Below are 19,759 nucleotides of genomic sequence, written 5' to 3'. Positions count from 1 at the left end.
AAAGAATAAAGTTACATTAAAACAAAGCACACCATTGTTTTTCTTGTGAAATTCTTGTGAGTTTGATGTGTCACATGACCCTCTTCCCATTGAAAAAACAAAAGTTTGATCCAAAATGGCCGACTTCAAAATGGCCGCCATGGTCACCACCATCTTGAAAAGTTTCCCCCCTCCCATATACTAATGTGCCACAAGCAGGAAGTTAATATCACCAACCATTCCCATTTTATTAAGGTGTATCCATATAAATGGCCCACCCTCTAGACTACATAGAAGTACATACTTGTTTGTCTCGTCTTTAAAACTAGGTTTAAACCATGCTCCTAAAACAGTGATAGACTCAAATTATTTTATAAATGGGATCACATTTGTTTTGTTTATATTGTAGATGCTTTCTATTTAACAAAGCGACACTTAAAGGGGATGTCTATGATTGTGGGGGGGGGGGGAATGCTGTTCTCACTGATGTGTTTACGTTCAGAAGCTCCACATCTTTTAAGGTGGAATGGTGAGATTGAGGGAAAATAATGACGATGATATTTCTCTTGTATTCACTGTTTGAATTATCACAGGACCTTGTTTGTCGCCTTTAAGGCAAGTGCTACGGAAAGATCTAGTCTAATACAGGTTTGATCTTGGCTTCTTGAAAGACATTTAACCCAAAGTTAGCGCTGAGTCTCTAGGGGCTTTAATCTTAGTCATGTCTTACTCTGGTCCTAATCAGACTCTTGGTCTTATCCCAGAGTATTAAGCTTAATAATATTTTGACCACTGCTGAGGGAGGGATCCTATTGTCAGAAGATGGAGAGTTCCACGGGACCTCATGTAGGTGAGTGTGTGTTTTTCTATGGGCTGTGTGACCATCTGCACTCATAAAGGTTCAGAGGTGTAATGGACACTGTGGGGTCACACCTGGTTGGTTTGCCTTATGCTCAAAGTAAAGGCAAGAAGATATGGACGAGTAGAGATTCTATAGCCTCAGTACCAGTCAAGTGAAACCGGCAATGTCTGTCTCAGTTGGGTACCCTATGACCAAAGGTTCTGTGGACATCTGCTCATTCAGTATTTCTTTTGAAATCAAAGGTATTAATAACAATGTATTAGTAACAATGTCTAGGGAGGACTTGGCCCTAGACAATGGACCATTTCTGGACGAATTGATGGTATTCAGCTGCATAAACATTAGTAAGGTCTTATACTCTTGTTGGATAGTTTGTTCTGGATCACAAATAGCACTGTAACTCATACCAGGAGTATTAGGTGGAGTGTCATCAATCCAGAGAATGCATTTCCAATGCTAGGGGGCTTTATACTAGCTGACATTTTGTTGACCATTTTCACCTTTGCTGTAAAGTATTAGAATATTTGAGAACATTTGATAGTGTACAGTGTATTCTGGGTAGGCACCGTACCCACTGCAGCCCTGATTAGGATAAAGCTGTTACAAAAAATGATTGGATGAATCCACGGGTTGCAGTCATGTGCTGTTGTTTTGTTTTTGCACGGGTGCCCTATTGGATACAGATGGTCTAGTTTCAGAACTCAGCACTAATGTCAACAGATGGGAAAAATGGATATATTTATCTCATACACAGCTCCTCTCCCTGCGCTGGAGAGAGTCTCACAGCACCCAGAAGGGCTCTCCACTGCATCAGGGCGGTGTAAAGAATCCTACTGTGTGTTACCCTCTGTTAGCCATAGTAGCATTTTTCGTCATTAAATCTAATGGAAACTGTTCTCTGCTCTTGTGCTCTTCTCTGCTATTCATGCACAGATCATATACAAGATTCAGTTACCATGTTAGTCCACTCATGTTTTGTTTCCACATGAAACAGACCGTAGTCACAAGCCGTACAGTCATGACTGAAAGTGTTGGAACCCCAGAACTTAAAGTATTTCTCCCAGAACATGGTTGCAGTTACACATGTTTTTTATTTATTTATTTTAAATGATAAAGTCACCATGAACGAAGAGAACAGGGATCTGTGGTCCTACTTACGACACGGAATTCAAATGGTCAACAGAGGCTGACTTAATCCGGCTCGCTCAGGGTGCTCTTGGCTTCGGAGAACCAACCAGGTTTCTCAACGATGGTGACTAAAATATGTCTTTGGAACAACACAAAGGATATAAACGTGTGTGTAACGAAACACATGCAATTGCAATAATGTTCTGGGAGAAATACTTTCTTTTCTGGAAAAAGTTGAGGGGTGCCAACACTTTCGGCCATGACCGTATGTACTCCTCTCTCATTCTTTTCCCCGTGTAGAGGGTAAGTCTGACCCCCCTTTCCCTGTGCTCTGAGTGTAGTTTTGGAGGATAATATTTTATCGCGACTGTCTTTCTACGTCGTTACTGATTTTGTCGTAAGTTTAATAAAGCAGTTCTTCTCGTCTGAAAATGTGAGATGATCTGTGAGTGATGTATCCACAGTGCAGCAAATCCAAGGCCATGTGTCTCTCTACGCCATCCGTAGGGCACAGTGTACAAAATAACGGTTTCTGCACTCGCGCTGTGTGTTGTATGCTGTGGGTTTCAATAAAACAATTTAAATATCAGTTTTGTGTGTCTGAGTAATGAGCAAGTACTGTATCATATGTATTACACAGTATATACTCACTGTGAGCTCTCCTCTCTATCCAGTAATAGGCTGGCGCCTAGCAACCACGACCGGATACAGCGCTTACGTCACGAGTTTCAGCAGGCCAGACAGGAAGAGGAGGAGCCAGACGATCGGCACCGAGCCTACAACCTCGAGCAGCCGTGGGTGAGTGTGTGAGGAGTGTGTGAGGAAGTGTGTGTGAGAGAGCTCTGGATCGATTGCCATGCACACTCCTCCCGTAGGGGTAGTTAAGATGGACTTGAGCATTGCGGAGACCTGCATGCAGAAGCATGGACACTGAACTAACAATGCTAACACACACCTCTACTCATCCTCTCATCTCTTCGTCCACCGGGAGCATCCATCCATCCTTTCATCAGTCCATCCATTCATTCACCCCTCCGTCCGGCCGTCTCCTGCCAACTTCCAGGATGTTTGGATGTCAGTCACATGAAGATGAATCGTGAATATGAATACTAGCCGGGACTGTGAAGGCTATAGAGGTTTGAGAGTCACTTTAAAAGGATTTTCCAGGATGTTTACGACCTGATCTCTGTCTGCTGCAGGGAGAGCGTGCGGTCGGTTAAAACAGGACGATCTGATCCTCTCGTCCTGTCACGAGAAGTCAAATTTAGCTGATGGTTATTTGCTATTTATGTTTTGTTTGTTATATTCCATTATTAAAGCGCACCCATAAAGCGCTCAAAAAAAAAGTGTTACAGCCACAAATTTAGGGTTTGTTTTTGTCGAAACCAAACCTCGTATCTCAGCTTTTTTTTATTTATTTAATTTTAGTTACGATTTAAACACGCGCTCTTAAAAATGAAGAGGCTGCAAAGGGTTCTTTAAACGATGCCATAGAAGAACCACGTTTGGTTTCATAAAGAACCAGGTTTGTTTAAGAGGTGTGTGATTGTGAAGGACCTTTCCAAGGTTCATTCATTCATTCTTAAGGTTCTTTACCCATTAAAACCTATAAACAAACGTGTTCTTCACGGAACCAGGAGGGGTTCTGCTCTGGCATCGCTCACAGAACATTTTGTAGCATCTTTTTTTTTTCACCTTAATTTTTAAGAGTGTCCTTTAGTGAGAGTCAAAGTTCATTAATAATCAACAGAATCTTGTTACACTGAAAGTTTATTTGGAGAAACGACTTTGTTTCTACGGCAGCCACACACCGAACCGAACCGAAGGAATAACTGTGATCAGATAATTACGAGCGTGACAGACCCAGTCGACTGAATAGCCGTGTAGTACAGATGCTACACATTAGAGATTAGACTCAAAGGCACTTGTTCCTTTAATGGAGTGATTAAGGAACTTAGGGCTGGGGGCGACGACGTTATTTTGACTGTGCCTTGTCTGTTGAAAGACTTCAGAAAAGAGCTTCCCAGCTCTAGTCCGGTCGTTCGCCTGTGGTTCATTGTTGTCCTGCCCTAACATCTGATTCCCTTCTAGAGGAGCTGGATCGTTAGTTAAAGGCATGACTCATGTGCAGGGGCAAACGTGCAGGGGCAAACGTGCAGGTGGGCTTCCAGGTCTGGAGTTGAGAAGTAAATGAAAGCATTTTCTTTTTACGAGCCACTGAAACAAACCCAAACGAATGGGACAGTTCACAGTGCACTGCTCTGAGAATCCACACTACATCCACTTCAGGACTAAAGTAGAGTTTACTAATGAAGGCTAAATGACAAAAATGGGCATAGCGTGTGTTGTACACGTTAGTATAAGATTCCAAGGCTGGAGTTGCTGCAGTGTTAACAACCCATGAGCTGTGGGGACTGACCTCTTCACCCTGTTTACCTCTGGTCACTATCTTGTGTCTAGTATCTGGATTGTGATCAGATTTTCGCCGCATGCATTTCCACGTGGTGGTCGGGTCTCTCTCTGCTTTAGTCGGACTGAGATCTGACTGCTGTGTACAGTTAAACCCCGGGTGTAAACAGGGGTCGTAGAGGCTCCATCCACAAATACATATCAAAGCAAGGGCAACTCTTACAAGGTTGGACAAGGTTTACAGAGCAGTCCAGTGAGGAGCTAGGTCCAGGTTTGGAGCGTGTTGTTCATTTCAAATGATGTTCAAAGGTCAGTCCAAACATTCAAATGACCTCCTTGTTTCTATTTTTATTATAAACTCTACCTGCCATAGAGGTGCACTTTGTAGTTCCAGAATTACAGGACACTGCTCTGTGGGGGTCTAAGTGACCATTTGAGCGGCTAAAATTGGTGCTTTTCCACTGCACGGTTCCTACTCTACTCAGCTCGGCTCTGCTGTGCTTTTTTTTGCGTTTCCATTAGGTGAATGTCTGTACCTGGAACCGGGTTTTATTTAGTACCTGCTCACTCATGGTTCCAGGCATGCAGACTAGGGGAAAAACAGTCACATGTAAACCTTGCAGAGTGCTGATTGGCCAAAGACACAACATACACAACAAGTACACGGCGCTTAAAGGGAATGTCTGTGATGGTGGGGAAACGATGTACTCTCTGGTTGTTTAAGTTCAGAAGCTTTACATCTTAAGGTGGAGCAGTGTTTGATGGAAAAATCTTCACCGTTTGAATTACCACAGAAACTCATTTCTATCTTGAGTTGTTCAGTTTGTAGCCCTTTCGGTAACGCAGTTAGCCGTCTCGTGAGTTTGGGTTGGAGAAAGCACAAATAATTCGGTATTACCCACCTATGGAGCAGGAATAGAACAATAGCCTCATTTCGGTTTGTGCTTTTCAACGTTTACAGTTCTCTCTGTTGTCTAAAAAACATCAGGTGCCTCTGCCATGAGCAGAGAGAGAGAACGCCTAGCGTACCGCACCGAGCCCGTCTGTCTTTTGACTCTTTTACAGACACTGGGGCTTGACCAGTTTTGACTGCACTGACAGACAGCAGCAAATGGGGAGAAAACAACATCTGAAATTAATAAAAAGTGTTTTTTCATTACAATCATGAACGTCATCTTTAAAGTCACAGCGCCGTTGTTTTACCAACGTGTACCAGGGTCCAAACAACAAGCGCGGAGTAGAGCAGGGACTGTACAGTGAAGAAGCAACAGACGTACAGAGAACAATCTTTTACAGTGAGTAATTGGACAGGGACAAGGACAGTGTTTATATATTTGTTTATATTTTATTTTGTAGCAGATATCCTCAACACAGGGGCCACGTTCTAATTAGTCACTCACTTTAAACCAACTGTAAAGCTTGTCCAACCTGGCAACGGTTGCTATGGACGAACAAACCTGCGGACTGGACGCAGATAGGTCCATTCTGATTGGATCGTTTATTATTTGTGTTCTCTCTGTATTTATGAAGGATATTCTAATAAATTACACATAACGCATGCCTTTTTAGTAAGCTGTGTATTTACTTAAATTAATTATTTGTACAAACTCCTCTTTAGTGCAGTAGCTTTCAGCTGTCATTATCTGTTAATAAACTATTCAAATGTGTGCTTTAGCCTTCTGTCGTACTCTAAAGAGAACACGTGATGTCACACGACTTCCTCTTACCGTTGCTCTTTTTGTGTATTGTTTATTTCTCTGTGTATTGTAAACTTGTCTGTGACAGTATTTCTCTCCTGCTTTGGCTACGCTAGCGCTGCTTTTAAATGTTTTACGAAAACGTTTCCAGATTGTGGTCCTTTTTCTCCACACCTCCTCCTACTTTTTAAAAGCATTTTTCCTTTGTCTCAGACGTGAAGAAGGGAATAAAACGGGGTGGGTTTGCTACTCGCTGAGCTCCAGTGTTTTCTGTAGTTTAATCACACCCAGACACGGCACTGGAGGGAGTCCACCTGTGAAGAATGTAGAGAATGTTATGGTTTAAGGGTTTTATAGTGTGTCTAGTTACATATGAGACTGACTAAGCAAAACTGGTGAAGAATATTATTAAAAGCTAAGGATTTTCCTACTGAAGCCTACTGTAGCTGCGCTGAGCTTTTATTTTCTACGCTATTTGTGGTTGATTCATTATAATTGGCATTTCTGCTAGACCTTATTAAGCAGTCTAGGATCTGATTTCTGTGTAGGGTTTGATAGATGCTTGGCCACTTTTGCACCGAATCTCCGGAACCCTGCATTACGCATTGGAGGAGAGAATAATTTTAAAAAATTTAATAAAACGTCAAATTCTGTATCACAAAATGCTTATAATAACAATTAAGCTGTTTTACTGCGGCCTTAATGACCTACACTGAGTGATTCTGTTAATTATATCCAGTCAGAAATGTGCTGGAGCGAGTGGATCAGACACAGCAGTGCTGCTGGAGTTTTTAAACCCTGTGTCCACTCTCTGTCCACTCTGTGAGACACTCCTCCCTCGTTGGTCCACCTTGTAGATGTAGAGTCAGAGACAGTAGCTCATCTGTCGCTGCACAGTGTGTGTCGCTCGTCCTCTAGTCCTTCATCAGTGACACAGGACGCTGTCGGCTGGATGTTTTTGGTCGGTGGACTGTTCTCAGAGGGGTTTAAAAACTCCAGCAGCACTGCTGTGTCTGATCCACTCTACACCAGCACAACACACACTAACACACCACCACCACGTCAGTGTCACTGCAGCGCTGAGAATGATCCACCACCACATCACACCTGCTCTGTGGGGGTCCTGAGCGCTGAGGGACAGGGGGAAATGGGGAACTGTGGGGTCAGTGGCGCTGATAAAATAGACAATGAATGCAACATAGGTGTTCCTAATCCAGTGATCGTTTAGTGTACATCACAGACCATATGCACCATCTACACTCAGCGGTCAGGCGTGTGGTGACTGGGGCGTCATTTTTAGCAAAAATAAAGCTTAGATTTGTAGTTCACACACATTCAGATCTCCTCCTGCTGTCTGAGTCTCACTGACGGTCGGATTGAATCAATAACCGAGCGACTGCATCAGCTTCAGCCGTGCAAATCATCGCTCATCACTCAGAAACAAGTCAAGCATTTCATCATCTTTAATCGTCTGGATCCTTTATCTCAAACCCAGGGAAGCTGCTTCCGCGACTTCTACTCGTCAAGGTGAAAAACGTCTCTTTTTATTCTGTACTTCACATCATGGTGGAGTTGTGCAGACCTTTATCACTTTAATGGGATTTGACTGCAGTGGATTAATGTGAGCGTCCTGTCACTGGCGCTGACTAATGTTTCTGTTGCCCAGTGAAAGTACATTCTATTTTAATTCTATTGACTGCCAGAGACAGAATGAAACACAGTGGATACTCCTCGTGTGTGTGTGTGTGTACGCCAGGTTTAAGACCTTATCTTGGTGTAGTGTGTAACGGTGATGGATAAATAACCTGCTCGTCCTCTTTCTTCTTCTCGCAGTCGCAGAGTCAGAGATACAGAAACCTTTCTTGTCCTTCTTGTGAAGTGAAGACAACACTAGCTGTGTACCCTACTGAGACGTGCCCTTTCTTACTTGGTTGTCGTCCAAGAGAGTATCCCACCTCTTGCAAGTTTAACCTTGTCCTTGTCCCGGATGCTGCTGGAGTGATGACAAACTCCCTCCTAGTACAAGTTAAGTGTAAAGAACGGGGATTTCCATTGCATTAACTGCTACTCCCTGCAGCTTTTTTGTAGCTAGCTCAAATAACGCCTCCTACTTAATCACAATCGCCATTTAGTGATTGATATCTTGTCCCAGAAACAATTGTGATTCAATTGCAACTGACCTGAGTATAATATAATAGCAGCATAATTCAGTTACACACCTTTAAATAGCAATGATTTGTTTTAGCAAAAGCTGTGTCCCAATTGCACACTTAATTCTAATCCTGTCTGAGGAAGCAGTGTGTAGTGTAGTTACAAGGGTCAAAGTTCATTAAACCATCCACAGTGTATGTTTGGAACCAGTCGATTATGGTAGTGATGTCCCACAATTCAGTGGGAAATGGAAATGGAGGAGCTTCTTGTGTCCCGTGGAAAAATATAGCTCTGTCCCAAATAGTGCCCTACTCCCTACATAGTGCACATCACAGATGATAAAGCCAGCACTACTACACCCAGACAGTGCACTAAATGTTAGAGGGATGTGACACTTATACAGAATATCCATCCATCCATCCATTGTCTGTAACCCTTATCCAGTTCAGGGTCGCGGTGTGTCCAGAGCCTACCTGGAATCATTGGGCGCAAGGCGGGAATACACCCTGGAGGGGGCGCCAGTCCTTCACAGGGCAACACAGACACTCACACACTCACACCTACGGACACTTTGAGTCTCCAATCCACCTGCAACGTGTGTTTTTGGACTGTGGGAGGAAACCGGAGCACCCGGAGGAAACCCACGCGGACACGGGGAGAACACACCACACTCCTCACAGACAGTCACCCGGAGGAAACCCACGCAGACACAGGGAGAACACACCACACTCCTCACAGATAGTCACCCGGAAGAAACCCACGCAGACACAGGGAGAACACACCACACTCCTCACAGACAATCACCCGGAGGAAACCCACGCAGAGGGAGAACACACCAACTCCTCACAGACAGTCACCCGGAGTGGGAATCGAACCCACCACCTCCAGGCCCCTGGAGCTGTGTGACTGCAACACTAACCTGCTGCACCACCATGCCGCCCTATACAGAATATGCATGGCTTTATTATCTGACAAACAATGCACTAATTAAATGCAGACCTCTTTATTTTATGACCTACACTGTGCACTACGCAGTGTGGACGGAGACATTTGGGATTGCAGCTGATGTACATTGTCTAACAGTTCGTCAGGTCCATTCCTGCCACTGCTTTAGCTCTTGTGTGGACGTAGCCACTATGTTTGTTATTGATGAGTCTAGAGGCGGGGAATGGCTCATTTGCATTAGATAATATCTCTGATGAGATGGACTAGAACTCCATCTCTGCCTGGCCAGCTTTTCAGATCCACTGCACTTCACCCTTCCTCTATATGCGTTCATTCTGTAAACACTTCCCTGGATCCAGGGCCGCTGCCAACATTTTTTACTTGATGGACTGTCAGACCATGGTTTCCACTGCAGCCCTCGGTCCTGGTGACAGCTCACACTCAATGCTACCCCTGTCCCTGTTAGGAATTGAGTGTGACAACCATGTACAGATGATCTCTACTTAAGGTTGATCTGCCAGGTTGGAGTCTGCTGTTAATGGGCAGCAAGCCAGCATTCCAGGAACCTGCTGAGGATGAAGAAGCCTTGTCATCTGGTGCTGCAGTCCCCACCACTGTTTCTGGTAATCACATGTTGTGATTTGTCCCTAGGTGTGTGTAATTTGCTCTGTAACTTTCCCGGACGCTCACAGGGCCTTCCCCCTCTGCACTACACTAGATGTTCAGCGGTTTGCCCTTACTATGCATCTTCAGAGCTTCCTGTTCTTTCCTGTGGATTACCTCTGGTCGAACTGCTGCGCTTGTCGTTTTGGTGGCTGCAGCTTTGTGCCTCGGCCCAGAGCATTGTGTCTCTTTAAGGTCTCGTCCCATCAGCTGTTGAATGCCTATTGAGCTCACTTCCTTCACCGGTAAGAAGGATGCTTGTGGCTCCCTGCTGTGACTTGTTTGGGATTTGCGAGATTATGTGGATGTACCTGCTGGCTTTCATCAGGCAGACCAGTAGTTGGTCTTCTTCCGAGGCAGGAATAAAAGGGCTTCTCTGTCAAAACAGCCTGGTAGTAGAGGTAAGCCTTACAGCCTGGGGGCCTATCTAGAGGCGGATATCTGCATCGTTTTCTTGTGTCTGCCTGGAGCAGGACCAACACCTGGCACAGTCTTCTCATCAGCATCAGTATCACCTGCCCTCATGATGTAAGTGGCTGTCTGGGGCTACGGTTGAGTATTATAGGCAGTACCATATACCATGGTTTTTAAAAGTGAGGAAAGTGGTTAAAAATTATGACGTGTCTGGGGTGTTGTTTCTGGCAAAGTAAAGTACAAGGAACCAAAAGCTAATTCCTGTGCAGTTAATAGAGCCACAGAAAGGGGGCGCTGTGGGAGCCCACTGATTGGGGATGTTATGCTCTGAAAATGGGTGGGGGGAAGCCCAGTAGCCCTCTGCCATTGTGAGCTCAGCTTAAAAGACAGAGGAAGGAAGCTGAAAATGGACAAATCTTTGAAGACCCTTCACTTGACTTTGTGCTAACAGATATGAGGTTTTATCCTATAAACGTGTGTGATTTGACGTGTGTCTGCCCTTTTAGTTTACTTATTGAAGCCTTGCTGACCAGCTACGCTTTTCCACCAGAAGAATTCTGATTCATGAACCGGTTCTCTTCCTGATTCTTGAAACCTTGGTGCCCAGTTTAGATGGAATCCGAGGGTATGTCATCAGTGGGAGGCATTGCAGGGTTTCTCGAGTTCATCGCCAGAGCCATAGATAAACAGACGGGCATTGTTTATTCTTTTTACAGCGGGTTCCAGGTGTGGTGTGTTCTCTCTGTCTCTGTGTGGGTTTCCTCCGGGTGACTGTCTGTGAGGAGTGTGGTGTGTTCTCTCTGTGTCTGTGTGGGTTTCCTCCGGGTGACTGTCTGTAAGGAGTGTGGTGTGTTCTCTCTGTGTCTGTGTGGGTTTCCTCCGGGTGACTGTCTGTGAGGAGTGTGGTGTGTTCTCCCTGTGTCTGTGTGGGTTTCCTCTGGGCGACTGTCTGTGAGGACAGACACTTTATTTGAGCTCTTTCTGGAGCTTCTTTAGTCTGACACACCAACGGATGACATCACATTGGTTCTGTATTCTGTTCGGGAATTTCTGTATTCTGTGCGCTATTGTTTTCTGTTTCTCTAGCAGCAGTCGCTCAGACACAGGTTTGTAACATCAGCACGTGTTGGTGAGCTGAAGTGCACAGTTCAGCTCAGTACTAACACTCTAAAACCGTATGCTTCATGTGCTGACAAATACCAGTCATATATTAATCTTAATTTTTTTGGGATGTTACCACAGTATGGAAAATGTGGATACCACTCATCCCTCCCTGGGGTTGGTGAGTCCTATTCCTCAGAGTCCTCAGATAGTAGGACTCAACTAGAGCACGAGACACAAACGTAATGATGGTTACATTCATAACGCGAGCCTGTGTGTTTGCTCTTGGCTTTTGTTAATGGACCTGGTTTAATGCCCTAAGCCTTTACACACTCTTCTCGCTGCATGGCTGTCTCCACGGCAACATGGTCTGGGTAGACCATGCCAATCAATCCCAGATGCCCGCGTGTCACCCCCTCCCCTGATGATGGTAGTGGAGGGGTGGGTCTCTCTCTGTCTCTCTCTCTCTCACACACACACACACACACACACACTCTGCTCCAGCTGGGTAGTGATTTACAATGCCTCGAACACCAGCCGTCTGTTTGACTGAGCAGGTCTAGTGCAGGGGACCCACTGGAAATACCACCATAAAAAATGAGTCCTTTTGTGTTATGAGCCATTCACTGGCTTCAATATGCAGGCGACACCTTAATGTGTGTGTTAATGGAGTGAGGGGGAATTGCTTTGCGTACTTTGTTTTGATAATTACACCATTATGCTTGGTGCTTTTGTGTTAGGTTTAACGACCTGTATCAAAGATATGGTTAATTATATCATCTTGACAAGGCGCCTCCCCCTTATAACAGCACCTACCATCCATCTAACATTCACTTAACCTATTGCTAATGTTCACCCAACGTCCGTCTAACATCCCACATGATTTTCATTCCAGCTCACCTGTGTGTCTTCTGCTTCTCGCAGTGGATCCCATAGCAACAACACTGATCTTCCTCTTATACAGTTTGTTTACGTTATGCGACTGTGGTGCACGTGATTGGTGGTGTCCTACCCTCTTCCAAAAGTTACATAGTGCAGTTTCAGCTTTGCTAACCCCAGTGTAGCAACAGCAGGGGCTCCGTTCTCTGTCAGTGAAGCATCAGAGTGGGTTTAAACTCAGTGCCTTTTGCTTGGCACAGTCTTTGTTAATGTGTCTTTTTTAGAGTAATTTACTATTGCACTAATGCACTGTGTAAGGCATGTAATTGACAAGCTAAAGTAGGCTTTCATTAAGGTGTATCGTTCTTATTTGTGAGCAGGATGCTTTGGAGATTAGTGAGAAATGTTTGATACGTTTATAAAGTTTTAGTACGGAGGTGTGTGCCAGACAGCTTGTGTAACTCTGTGGCTGAGTGTGCGTTTGATATCATGTGGTGCCACAGCCATCCATGGGCAAGGTGTCAAAGAGAGCAAAATTAGCATCGCTCTCTCGGGGTAAGGCAGGGCAGCCCACTCAGCCGGATGTTAGAAAGCCTGGGCATTCTGTTAGCTTGGCAGTTTAGTGATCTCCTCCAAGCATTATGGGATGGAAAGGATTTAATCATAACAAACTGCTCCGAGAAGAGAGTCTACGAGGTTATGGTAAGTATAAACACAGATACACCCTCTGTTCTTTTCAGAGGGGACTGCTCACTAGGAACGTGTGTATCATTGGGTGTGTTGGTGTGTCGATGGTATAGCTTCTGTAAATCCGTGTCGAGTGGCAGTACAATGTTTCATATGTGAGCCCAAGTCTGTCAGTTTATTAGAAACATCTACAAACCCCATTTCCAGAAAAGCTGGGATTTCCTAACACTGCAATAACATCTAAAAACTGTTTGAACTTTTTATTCGACTGATAAAATACAAATTAAAATATCTTCAGTGTTGTCAATCACAATCATAAGGTCTCTGTCCAATGAAAAACAGGCGTCTCCCAAATTAGGAATGGAATGGAAAAACATAGCTTTTAAGGGAAATCAATATAAAAGGATTTGTTTTAAATAACTTTGAGTTCATCGTGATGTGAGGACAGTTGCTGTGCTCAAGAAATGGAGATACATGTTTTTATTCGGACCGCGGCGATAATTGTATTCTGTAAATATATAAAACAATAGAACGTGATGCCTGCAACACCCTCAAAAACTTGTAAATATAAATATATTATAAATATAAATGCCAAAGTTTGTGCCAAAGACTGCAAAGCATTCAGGTCTTTCACCATCTACAGTTCTTAATAGGAACAGATTCAGGGAATCCAATGCTACCACCAATGGTGGAAACTGCAGCTGAATGTGTGACTATCGATGTGCTGTGTGAGATCCACTACCGGGGTGGATATGTTCAGTTAACACAGTCAGTCCGCTGCTGCATCAAGAAATGCAACTTTGATCTGAAGCTGTGTTATGTGAAGAGAAAGCCATATATAATTTTGAGGAGAATTCCTAGTGAGTGTTCGGAGAACAAAACCTGGAAATGTGTTCCGTAATCAGACAAGTCTAGGTTTAAGGTTTTTTTTTTTCGGAAAAAACGATGTCTGGTTTCACGTACCAAAGATTAAAAGACCATCCAGACTGTTACTAATGAAAGGGGCCAAAACCCAGCATCTGTGACGTCACCGGGGTGAAGTTAACATTGATGTAGAGGCTTATGTTTGTATTTTGGAGAGACGTATGCTACCATCAAGACGACGTCAGGATTTCAGCATCTCAGCAGGACAAAGCCAGACCTTGTTCTACACGACTTACAAAAGTGTCTCCTATTGAAAAGGATGAATAAACATGAAAAGGAGAATCAGAAAACAGTGACTACAGAGTGATGAGCAGCTCAAGTCTTACATCAACATCAAGAATGGACAAAAATAACACTTGCAAAACTGCGACGATTAGTATCATCTTTTCCCAAATGATTAAAAAATATAATTTAAAGAAAAGGTGATGTGACCCAGTGGTAAACATTAATCAGTCCCAGTGTTTTGAGTGTGTTTCAGGCACCGCTTTTTAAATTACTTTAATAAAATACAATAAACTTATCGATGCGGTTTTCTCTGTAAAATAATGGTAAATTTGTATTGCATTTGAAACATACAGAAAGAGTCCCCACCTTTTATTGGAAATGGAGTTTTGTACACTGTTCTTTCACTTTTTGGCCATTTTATTAGAAACACTAGCCATAGGTATAATGTTATACCCCTCTTCTGCTGCGCAGTGTTTCAGAAACATTAAGCCCAGCACTGGTGCCACTGAGGCCATGAAGATCAGCTGTGGTACCTGTCCATTAATGATGGAACCTACAAGGTAGGGGTTTCTGATAAATTGGCCAAGGATGTAACTACAAGTTTTCTAATACACTCACAGGCCAGTGTGTGTGTGTAGGGGTGGCTCCTGTGGTTGTTCGAGGGTGGATGCCTGTGTGTTGTGTTGTGGTGGTGGTTGGATGTCTGTGCCTCTTGGTGAGTAGCTCAGCTGGTTCTTTGATGTGTGTGTATTGCTGGGTCGAGAGTGTAATGGGTTAATCCTGTATGCTTTTCCAAGGAGGGTGGGTTAGAGTGTGTGTGTTTGATCAGAATGTTTGTGCACGTCACATTTGCTGTGTGTTAATGATATTTGCCTTTGTTTAATTTGTCACCCGTTCCTCTGCAGTGCTGTGTCTTTCTGTTTAAGTCTCAGTCAAAAACCAGCCTTCATTTTTCAGTTGGGGAACGTCTTTAACAGAAAATGAATCAGATAAAGCACTGAAAGTGAACCCCACGTTTCTACACTGTGTCTGTTTGATTAGCTCCACTGACCAGTTCTATTTATACATTCATTCATTCGTTCATTCGTTCCTGCCCCCTTTCACTCTGTTCATAAATGGTCCTGATCACAAAAGAGCAGGTGTTATTTGGGTGGAGTTCAGAGGCTATTCTCAGTTCCGCAGTGACACTGGGGTGTTTTAAACTCTGGCAGTGCCTCAGCAGTGTCACTGCGGTGCTGAAAATGGCCCAACAGCCTCCCGAATAATACCAGCTCTGTGGAGGTCCTGGGGAGGTCCTGACCACCGAAGAACAAGGTGAAAAAGGGCTAACAAGGTGTTCCCAGCAGCAGATGGAGCATAGTCTGTAAATGTAGAACTACAAAGTGAATGGTAAGTGAAGCTGACGAAATGGACAAGGTCTGATATGTTTCGGCTGATTGTTTTACAAAAGCCTATAATGAACTAAATTACATCATATTTATGAGACTTGCTTTTGATGTTTTACCTTTTTCAAAAAAATCTAGTCTCTGTTCCAAAATTCTGCCTCAGAAATGGGTTCTTTCTTTCCTTTCCTTTGCGGACCTTCAGTGATGACGAGGTCTGGGATGTGGAATGGCCGGTCCCTTGTTTTGGGGGGAAAGAAAAACCCTTTTTGTTTATTACCTTTCCTCGGTAGTGGCTCTTTAATCCTTTTAGAAGCAACTGAAAAATGAACAGTTTTCACGTAATGGCTGTTTTGACTGGACAGTGGTGAAGGGTGGAGGGCAGTTTCTGACCTTTACACAGTATTGTATACGGATAATGTGTAGCTAGTGTCAAATCATGTACACGTTGTATGTTTGTGTATTTGTCTGTTGTGTGTGTGTGTGTGTTTAGACCAGCGGTGCAACACACTCTCAGTCCGGTCGTCACTCTGTGTCGGTAGAGGTTCAGCTACAGAGACAGAGACAGGAAGAGAGAGACAGCTTTGCACAGGCACAGAGACAGTACAGCTCCCTGCCACGGTAAGTGTGTGCGCGCGTGTGTGTGTGCGTGCGTGCGAACAGAACACTGAAAATCAATACGCCTCATTTTTGTTCTGCACTGCTGCAGTCCCAGGTCCAGGTGCTCTACTTGTGTTTCTATTGCAATACAATACACACACACACACACACACACACACACACAGTACAAACATGAATATACAGGGAGCCCCAGAAACACGTGTCTACTTTAGTCACTGGTTTACAGGAGGTTAACTTGTTAAATGTTTAATAAAATGGTATTTGATTCAGAAAAACACTTTTTAAAGCGACATTACATCATATTATTTGAGTAAAATCAGACTGTACTAAAGATAATAATAATAATGATGTATCATCTCCCTCTCTTCTCAGCCACCCTCGTAAAACCCCCAGCGTGTGTGAAGACCCCTGGGAGAAGGCCCATCCCTCCAGAGATGGTTTCCAGTCGGCTAAAGAAAGTGGACGCTACTCCAGCTACCAAGGTTCCCGCACGGCCCCCCGTCCCGCGTGGAGAAACGGATTGCCCACCTCTCCGATCGGCAGTGGTTATAACGCCCGTGTCCTGCTGGAGGCCCAGGAGCTGCTGCGGCAGGAACAGAAGCGCCGTGAACAGGAAATGAGAGGCAAAGCCCTGAGAGAGGACTACGATTCCCAGGATTCCAAGGGGCCCTACAGGCAGGACGTCCCACCATCGCCGTCTCAGCTGGCCAAACTCAATACACACCGCGTACACACACCGGAGAAGGCGCGACTGTTCCACTCCTGAGGCGGAGAATATAGACACAAGGAAATATGAAAGAGATTCACGTTTTTCCTCTTTATCCTTTCTTTTCTGAAGGAGGGAAGAGGACGAGGAGAAGGAAGGTTGTACAGATAAACTCTTAAAATATAAAGAGCCCTTAAAGGGTTCCTGAAATGATGTCATACACCGTAAAAAACATTGCCTTGAGGATTGTATTATAAAGGCAGTGACTCTTCGCTATACGTCCAAAGGTTTGTGGACACTACACAGCTGCAATGAGCTTAATGACTATGGTACCCACTCGACTCCAATCCACAGGCAAATCCGGTCCCTGGAACCGGCATGTGTCCTCAAATCCCCAAGTCACGTTATTCCCTGATGTGGCAGCAACTAAAACTAGCCCACGGTCTTCTAAAGACGTTGAAATGCTCCTTGGAACGTTGGCCGACGAAAAACTCCAGCGAGAAGCAGATGTGGAAGAAGGAAAGCAACAAAATGCGAATGCACAACAAGTAAACGGCCTGCTGTTCCTGTTAGAGATGGTGTTTCACAGGGAGCTCTGCTAATGCGAAAGCGAACAGGGGCCAGGGCTGAAAAGCACGTCGAGCCGTGCCGAGCCAAGCATGCTATGAGGTGACCGCGCTAAATGCAAAGCCTTAACTGGAGGGTTAGAAAGCCCTGCCACATTGGATCATCATTCAAGACCTTTGAGAGGAGATGGAGTGGTCTCATGGCTCTTATGGTGGAATCCTGACAGCAACGCTCTGGCATCTGGAGCGAAGTCTTCCCAGAAGAGAAGCGTCTACTGCATCAAAAAGGAACCAAACACCTTTTAATACCTTTGATTTCAGATCAGAACGTGTCCACAAACGTTTAGCCGTGTGGTGTAAATAGAACTATGATCCTCTCAGAGTCATTTGAATGAGAAATGATTCTTTGCCTGGTTCAATGTGTCCTTCACTATAATGGAAAACCTTTACAGAACATGTTTAAAATACCGATACAGCACCAACAAGGTCCTACAGTGGTTAGAGTCCAGGTGTGTAGAACAACCACTCTGGTTCCCTAAAGAACGATTTATACAAGGAATCTTTGAGATGCACAATTGCGAAGGTACATGGCTCTATACAAAGGATAGGGTTTTCCCAACCAACATCTGCTTAGGACTCTTTCTTCCAGAGTGTATGCTGTGCTCTCCTGACCTTACACATGGTCAGCTGGGCTCTAGCACACGGCCGTACACCCACACCACACTCCCTGACCACTACTGAGTGCCTTACGATCACAGGGTCATCATATCCCGCCTTAGTCCAGCTCATTGCTCTCACTGGTCTGTGTTTTTGTGTTTTGACAATCAGACGGAATAAGCCCCGCCTCCCTGGGCCTTTCCCTATAGCAGTGCACCTGGCAATCACAAGTAGACCATGTGGTACTTTCGTGTTTGTAGTTTTTATATCACTTGTGGTAGACGTGCTGGGTCTTAGTAGAAGAATATAAATATATTTTCATACTACGTACACCGTTAAAGTCACAAGGAACACTTGCATCAAAGCAGAGACTGTAGGAGAGCAGACAAATGTGTGGTAATGCATTAGAGTAGGTGTTCTTTCATATCTATAAAGGCTTATTCCAATGAGCATCAGTTATTATTGCACATTCTATGGTGAAGTCGTCTAAAGCAGATTTCATTCTGACACTTGTTGGAAATGAGCCTTTAAAGGAACACTACGTAATATTTTTACCTCAACATTACAGCTTTGAAATCATTGTGAAGCTCCACTGACCTGTAATAAGGAGAAAAGAGCCTCTGTCATTGCTAAATCTGGGCTCTGCACTGCAGAAACTGCACTATGTAACTTTTGAAGGAGGGTAGGACCACACCCCCCTCCCCCTGCCTCCCCACTGATTTCAGTACAGTGTTGTAAAAATGAAATATACTGAGTAGAGAGCCCCAGACAAACACCTAGTGTTACTTTAAAAAATTTTGTGTAGGTTGTTCAGTGATGAACGGCTTAAATACAGTAAAGTGTTATGAAAAATTATTATCAGCTAAATTTCTAGTGCTGTTCTCTTCAGGAAAATGTTCACGAACTGTAAAGATCAGCTGGCTTTTTTAAAAGGTGTTAAAATACATGTTGTTTTATGACTGTGGCAATATACACGCAATATACACAGAGCAGAGAACTGCCTCCAGTCCTGGGAGACCACAGTGCTGCTCAGTTTATTCTTATCCCTCCTCTCGTTACCGTAGCTTTGCAGAATGACAGTCTGAAGCCATGCAACAGTTTGAGAGAGAGAGAGAGACATTTAGCTTTCCTGGAGTTATTCAGTGAATTGCCAAACACGCATCAGTTCAGCACCAGCGAGAAAACTCTCATACACAATTAGAGAAGTGTGGAGATAGTTTCAGAGAGCTGTCAGACTGGATTCACAGTTGTTTGGTTTTTTTTTTTGGTTTTTTTTTTGTGGGTCCCTATCATTCAAGCATTGTGGCACAATATGGAGATGAAGACCCCATGACTTTGAGGTTCACGTTTGTTTGTTTACTTTCACTTTTCAAGGTTTGTAAAGTCTTTTGAAGTGTGTCAAGAAAATGAAGAATTTCAAAAAGAGAAAGTGAGTGCCCTCACTCTTCAGTTTTTTTTTTCATGCTACATTTACGAAGCTCTGGAGTTTAATTTCACTGGTTACAATTATTCTTTTGATCTTTCCGAAGTTATTTGACCCCTGTTTAACCTAGTAATCTCCATATGCTTATCATTTCATTGGATATGGTATGCCATTTCCGCAGTTACATTATCTCCATCTCCGTGGTTACACAAGCTTCATTTCTATGGTTACACTATCCCCGTTTCTGTGGTTACGCTAGCCCCATTTCTATGGTTACACTACCCCCATTTCCATGGTTACAATATCCCCCATTTCCATGGTTACACTAGCCCCATTTCCC

The 19,759-nt window shown here is 44.0% G+C and overlaps 1 protein-coding gene across 3 annotated transcripts in view; it reads left to right on the top strand.

Moving 5' to 3' along the window:
• LOC136677833 (partitioning defective 3 homolog) overlaps nt 1-19,166 on the top strand; it is a 160,105-nt gene extending 140,939 nt beyond the window's left edge. For all 3 annotated transcript variants that reach the window (XM_066655498.1, XM_066655497.1, XM_066655496.1), the window contains 3 exons: nt 2,644-2,767; nt 15,940-16,067; nt 16,440-19,166. In XM_066655498.1, the coding sequence (XP_066511595.1) occupies nt 2,644-2,767; nt 15,940-16,067; nt 16,440-16,833 (646 nt within the window). In that variant the 3' untranslated portion in view covers nt 16,834-19,166. The remainder of the gene's footprint in view (nt 1-2,643; nt 2,768-15,939; nt 16,068-16,439) is intronic.
• The last annotated feature ends 593 nt before the right edge of the window (nt 19,167-19,759 follow it).

This window comes from Hoplias malabaricus, chromosome Y (assembly GCF_029633855.1).
Source record: "Hoplias malabaricus isolate fHopMal1 chromosome Y, fHopMal1.hap1, whole genome shotgun sequence".
Taxonomy (NCBI): Eukaryota; Metazoa; Chordata; class Actinopteri; order Characiformes; family Erythrinidae; genus Hoplias; species Hoplias malabaricus.
This window is presented reverse-complemented; position numbering and strand designations above follow the sequence as displayed.